This window comes from Scomber japonicus, chromosome 20 (assembly GCF_027409825.1).
Source record: "Scomber japonicus isolate fScoJap1 chromosome 20, fScoJap1.pri, whole genome shotgun sequence".
NCBI lineage: Eukaryota > Metazoa > Chordata > Actinopteri > Scombriformes > Scombridae > Scomber > Scomber japonicus.
The window spans coordinates 23,238,842-23,245,377 of record NC_070597.1 but is presented as its reverse complement, the minus strand read 5'-3'; the positions used below and the strand labels follow the sequence as shown (position 1 = coordinate 23,245,377).

Sequence of the window (6,536 nt, the reverse complement as noted above, 5' to 3'; positions counted from 1 at the left end):
TATATCAGTGCTATAAAATGATCTTCAAATGACGATAATATCGTTTATCACGATTATTTCTGAGACAATATATCGTCCAACTAAAGTAGTTATCATGTCAGGACTAGATACTGATATTAGGGATTATTTTTTTGCAATGATCTCTCAAATGTGGTTATCTAAAACTTGTGACAAAGATATGTAATTGTGGAACAATGTTTTTCAGTTTAACAATAAACTGTATTGTCTAAAATGGCATCAGTGCACTGAAACAGTAAACATCACTGGGAATTGAATAATTATAATTATCTATGAATAAAAACATGCAGACAAACCAACATTATACATAAAATGCTGCCTGTATAACTTTATAAAAATCTATCTTGCTAACTGACAGCTTGCCAGCTTCAAACTGTTGTTGAGAACCTTCAGTAACTGAGCTGTAATTGAATTACATTTAGCATAATCTAGAGAACAAAATGGCAGCGATGAGTAAACAGCTCAGAACAGAGAAAAAAATAGAACAACAGTCACAGAGTTACTGTGACTGAGCAGTGCCAGTATGTTCCTGGCCTAGCTCGCTGCCTTCTAATTCAACAGCTAAGCCTGAAAGTAATACTTACATTACCGAGCCTCTGGCAGACTAATTTTACTGCACCACTTTCTGCCCTTATTTGTATCCAAGGTGAGGCTTCTGTGGTCAAGGTAAAGCTATAACACATCGGAGTTAATAATAGAGTGAAAACCCAGAACTAGCCACTGTTGTTTACCCAAGGTCTTCATTTTCACAGGACCTCATATGTAAGGCTATATTAAGCTTTTTTTGGGTACTAGAGGACAGAAAATCATCAAAGCAAGGGTCACAGAAACAGAACCTGGAACATATCACCAGCTTCAAACGAACAAACAGTCGTATTTTTACACATTCAGCTGACACTGAGCAACATTAGCACTCAATTAAAGTCATATCTTTGGTCAGCTGATGAATTTAAATCCAATTTTCACCCTCCTCTTTAGCTCTATTTTGGTCTATGTGTGTCTAAATGCTAAAAGAATCCAACTTTGACCAAACAAATCTAATTGGTGACAGAGATAATTGGCTCTCTCAGCTCATAAATGATTAGCAGGTTTGGACATGAACTAAAACCTGAATGTGGATTTGATTCTACAAGCCAAGTGTGTTTCAGTGTGTCTGCAGGTCCTTTTTAGACAAAGCCTCTCCTGTTCTGCTAAGCTTGTAGGAACCTGGGTCAGCACCAGCGCCAGGTCCTCAGCTCCACGCAGAGAGGTCGCCGGGTTGTTGTCAGGGCCCAAAAAGCTGAGATTCAGTTAGGTAACACAGTTAGGAGAATTAAAGTTTTTTTTTGTTTTTGTGGACCTCCCTCAAAATACATTCAGGTTTCACAGCAGCTCCGAAAACAGTTTATTCTCAGTTATAAAGGAGAAACTGCCAAATATGTCCTGCTCATTTCCCCATAATAAGTAATGAAGTCACACTTATGATACGACTGTATGACTGTCAATCATCCCTGTTGTGTATTACAGGAGGAGACCTGATGTTAGTGTGTGATTTCTATTGTAGTTAATTGCCTTTCCCTTCAAGACTAATGTGTCTCTGGTGTGGTGGTGTGAGGGTGTGGATGCTGTGGGCCAAACCTTCCTGACCCTCTTCTCTCCAGGTTACTCATCCTGCTCCCTCTTATATGCGTGTGTGTGTGTGTGTGTGTGTGTGTGTGTGTGTGTGTGTGTGTGTATAGACTTTTGCCCGCTGCGTGTTAAAACAATGCAAGTGAGCCAGGTGTGTGTCTATCTATCTGTGTGTGGGTGTGTATATCGCATCTCAGCACTGCTTCCCGAGGTCACCGTTCACATAAATGTGTGTGTGTGTGTGTTTGTTAGTGTGTGTCTCCCACTGTGTGGTATCACAGCAGATAACAGCAGTATTGAGCACTGGGTTCTGCATCCTCAGCTGGAAATAAAAGCACACAGAAGCAACATGAAAGCAGGCAGAAGTTGCCCCTGGCCAGTGGTTCACATTTAGACTGGATCCTCTGCTTTTAAAATTTGTCCAGTCCATTGGTAGGGTCAACTTCTACCCCCTCCCCGCCCCCCGCCCTTCAACACATGGTTTGAGTGAGCATGTGTTTTTGCTGCTCTCATATTTTATATTGGTGTAGAAAATCCATGTTTGTTTATTTTTTTTGGGCAAATTTGAGCTTTTATTTGATCTCTTCAGCATTGAGGTAAGTGGTGGTAATCTGTTCATGAAATAAATAAAACTGAAATGGTTTGTACTTGTGTTTGACTGCTTTTGAGGTCATCTTGCATGTCTGATGTGCCAAGTTAACACCATTACAAGCAGATGGGTTCTTAACATGTTTTGTCTTTTTTATTTGCAGCCTGATTTACTGAACTTCAAGAAAGGTTGGATGGTGAAGCTGGATGAGCAAGGCCAGGTACTGTATGAACTGTAGTAACCCCCTGTTTGTTTGTCTGTATGAATGAATGAAGATCTAGAAGATGAGTAGAGGTCTCTGGCACTTCACCTACTTCCAAGATCCATGGAGAATGTGGGGGGAAACAAGTCTAAAAAGGTCAAAGCTTCAGCAATACTTGTAGTATACAGAACAACTTGTGGCCGTTTGTAAATAAGGTAGTTAAAAAGCAGAAAAAAAATCAGCCAATAAATCTACCAAAAATAACCAATTATGTGCATCCAGACATGTATCAGCCAATGAGGTATCTGCCATGATGGGTTGGGTATATGGTCATGTGACTTCAGGCCAATCAATCAGGCAGGAGAGCAAGGGGGCTATCCAATAAGAGACACGGGCGAGACGGTAGTTGGTCCATAAACCAGAGAAGTGTGACTAAAGGAGCGGCACTAAATATATGGTGTCATCCATTTTTCTTATTGGATGCTCCTCTTGCCTGAATGATTAGCATGAAGTCATCATAAACCATGACCATATACCCAACCCATCTTGGTAGATACTTCTAATTTTTCAGCTTTTTAAACGACCCTATTTAAATGCTGTGTGTAATGTATTTTACGATTACCCTGATGAACGCCAAAAGCCAAAAAGCATTGGTCTAACAATAAAGCCCTTCTATATGCTAAAAGTGTTGCTGGAGCTTTGACCTTTTTAGAAGATCTAAAAGATCAAACTTTGAACCATCCAGAGAGGTTGATCCAGAGCAGTAGATGTATGATGACATTTATTCTTAAAATAAAAAGAAGCCTTTTCACACGAAACAGTGCGATGCGGTCATCAAAAAGGGTCAAAAGCAGGTTCAAACAGCATCTGAACCGTTCACCGAAAGCACTCTTGAGTGTCTGTAGCATTCTATGGCCTTTTAAGAGAGGTGTGGTCACACTTTGATGTCGCATCTTCAATGGAGAATGTTTAAAAGTGGAGGGTGGAGCCTGAAGGCTTTAAAATAAAATACGTCTTTATATGATGTACAGAGAGGTAAACTGTTGAGCATCAGAGTGGGTTTTATTGACTGACTGGAGGTTCAATATGTGACTACGTCTTTGTGTCTTTCTAACATCAGATGGACATGATGTGTAGATGTGAGTGGCTGCTTTGAACTTTATGAAGGCTAACTTTCTCTTTTTTCTTTTCCATGTCGTAGTGGAAGAAATACTGGTTTGTGTTGACGGATCACAGCCTACGATACTACAAGGATTCAATAGCAGAAGAGGTGAGCTTTAAGTCAATATTCCCTCCATACTTATGTTGCAGTATCATTCCTTTGTTCATTTTTCACACGTCTCATCTTTTTCGTTCTCAGGCCTCTGACCTGGATGGTGAGATCGACTTGTGTACTTGCTACAATGTCACTGAATACCAGGCTCAACGCAACTATGGTTTCCAAATACACGTAAGAGTCTTCGCTTTACTCACGACTGACAAATGTGTTTATGCGTGCTTTATGTTCTTTTATATGGTCGTTTGTTTTACCATCCCCCACACACACAGAGCTTTGAACTAAAGTAAAAGACTGTAATTTACATTCTTGTAATTATTGACACTGTCAGAGAAGCACTGATTCAACTCTACAGCATGTTTACGAAAAGGCTGCAGTTTGTCTTGTATTGAATAGTATTACTTTGTATTTTTGTTCCTCTATACATAAAATCCCTATTCAATGTAATGCAGAGCAACATCACCACAAACTACAGCTCCAAAATATCCTTTACACTGATAAACACACATACACACAACTAAAGTAGTAGTCAAAGTTGGGATAGGTGATATGGTTAAATCCTCTATTGAGAAACTGTTATGTATATAATAACCAGATAGCATGTCTGGTTTTGGTTAATCTAGAGAATTACATAGTAAACAAACAAGGTCTCTCACCCTACCCGGCAATAGCCCACCCAAAGATATTAAAGCGTTAGGTTCCAGTATGTCAGTTGCTCTGTTTTTTGGGTGATTGCTGTAATTTAATAGATCTTTGAAATGTTTAGACCCAGGAGGGAGTCCACACTCTGTCGGCCATGACGGCAGGTATACGGAGGAACTGGATCCAGGCAGTCATGAAGAACGTCCGACCCTCCACTGCTCCTGATGTGGCAAGGTCAGTACCATCACACTATTGCACACATATATTAACTATGATGATGTGTAGTGAATTAAACCTAAAGATTTGGGAATACATCGTCCCAAGAGCATCATTAGAGTTTGAAATGGACACTGGGCACTTCAGATAAACCCCAATTAAAATCTTTGCCCTTTTTGCTTTTTGTCTTTCAGCTCGACTGAGGATCATGGTTCCTTCTCTGCTTTGGAGGGTCTGGTCAGGCCAGACATCACCCAGGACTCTCCCTCTTCTGAAGCCTCATCCGTGGATAGAGAATCCATCCCGGGCGTCACAAAGAGCCGGGCGCGCGAGCGTCGGCGAGAAGGCCGCTCCAAGACTTTCGACTGGGCCGAGTTCAGACCCATCGCTCAGGCTCTGGCTCAGCAGCGGGCGCAGGAAGCCGAGAGCCTCCACGCGGACCTGGGAGAGCTCGACCGTAGTCGGAGGAGGGAGGAGAGGCGGAAGAGGTACGAGTCGGTGACGTCGACGGATCCCACGTCGCCTAAAGAAGGAGGGAGAACAGACTTTGATGGCGGAGAGGGAGTGGGACACACGGGGCCCGAGTTGTTACCGCCTTCGCCTGTGGACAGGCAGCAGAGGGTGGAGGAGGTGATCGAACAACACTGGCGGCAGGTGGAGAAGACACCAGTTCGGGACGAAAGGAGGGTGCCTCTGCCTTCTACACTGCAAACCAGAGACACTGCAGAGCTGGAGCAGCTGTTAGACAATTACAAGCAAGGGGTATGTTTACCTGTCATACTGTATATAGTGGACATTTTTGTTTTTCTTGTGCCTTACATCAGTATCACATTTTGTGAGTGCTGGCACAGTCGTTTCTTCATTTAAATCCTATTAAGTGTATTATAATAGTAAGAGCTGTTTTTCTGTTGACTTTGAAATTTAAGACAGCTTTAGAGATACATTAAGTTGGTTACACACACCTAACGAATTGTACCTCACATAGTAGCTTTGATCATAATGGATCATTTGTTAATTTAAGCAGTATGTATAATTCAGAGTGGTTATATTAACAGCTGCTGTAAGACAAGCATTTAACACTACTTTGATTATTTTCCCGAGGGATCCAGTTTCTTAGTATTTGATACCTTTGTATATATAGTATGGAGATATCAAATTATTTTACACAAATAATCCAAAAATGATCAGTGTCTGACATCATTTAGCCGGTTTTTTTTTGTTTGTTTTTTTTTTGCTACGTCCTTCATCCAAGCGGTAACATCTTCAGTGATTAATTTAAATAATTAGTCATATGAAACTTTACCATTAAAAAAAATACATCAAAATTAAATTACCTTCAAGCACATCTTTTAAAAAACACTATTAACTCAAATGTTTTCCATGCTGCTCATCCAGATGGAAGACCTGAAGTCACAGTTGGAGAGCTGTCACCAGCAGCTTCTCGACTCCAACAAGCACAAGCAGGAGCTGGAGCTCCAGCTGAGAACGGCTCTGGAGAGAGAGCAGGACGTCCGGACAGGTTACATCTCTCCGGTGAGTTATTGGTCTTCACGTCCTCAGTGTGCAGCTGCAGTGTTGCACTCTGCTATGATGGGAAATCCTATTGTAGATTACCTGTGCATATTCTCAAATGAGCAGTATTTTCTCCTCCGTTTTGTAACATCCTTTGCATGTTGTATTTTATTGTAAGAAAACATCAAACAAACTGACAACGAAGCAGTAAAACGGCTACAGATATGTGCCTTTGCATGAGTTCATTGCATGTGAAAAAACATTGAGATCTTATTACTACATCGGCTTCTACTAGTTAATCTCTTCTGTCTGTTTCATCGGTCTGTACTACTGTATATATCTGAACTCATGCTAGCTGTTACAGTATCGGAGTATTGGTTTGCTTATTGATCAAAGGACAGTTTTGTGGTTGCTGACGTGCTTTGCGGAAGAATATTTCAATCAATATTTTTTTTTAAAGAAGATGGTAATTT

The 6,536-nt window shown here is 41.0% G+C and overlaps 1 protein-coding gene across 1 annotated transcript in view; it reads left to right on the top strand.

Moving 5' to 3' along the window:
- The window catches only part of mprip (myosin phosphatase Rho interacting protein), a 43,736-nt gene that overhangs the window by 24,309 nt on the left and 12,891 nt on the right, over nucleotides 1-6,536 (top strand). Inside the window, exons 10-15 of the mRNA XM_053341992.1 lie at nucleotides 2,379-2,435; nucleotides 3,619-3,687; nucleotides 3,778-3,867; nucleotides 4,460-4,569; nucleotides 4,746-5,313; nucleotides 5,947-6,084. Coding sequence (XP_053197967.1) covers nucleotides 2,379-2,435; nucleotides 3,619-3,687; nucleotides 3,778-3,867; nucleotides 4,460-4,569; nucleotides 4,746-5,313; nucleotides 5,947-6,084 — 1,032 coding nt within the window. The remainder of the gene's footprint in view (nucleotides 1-2,378; nucleotides 2,436-3,618; nucleotides 3,688-3,777; nucleotides 3,868-4,459; nucleotides 4,570-4,745; nucleotides 5,314-5,946; nucleotides 6,085-6,536) is intronic.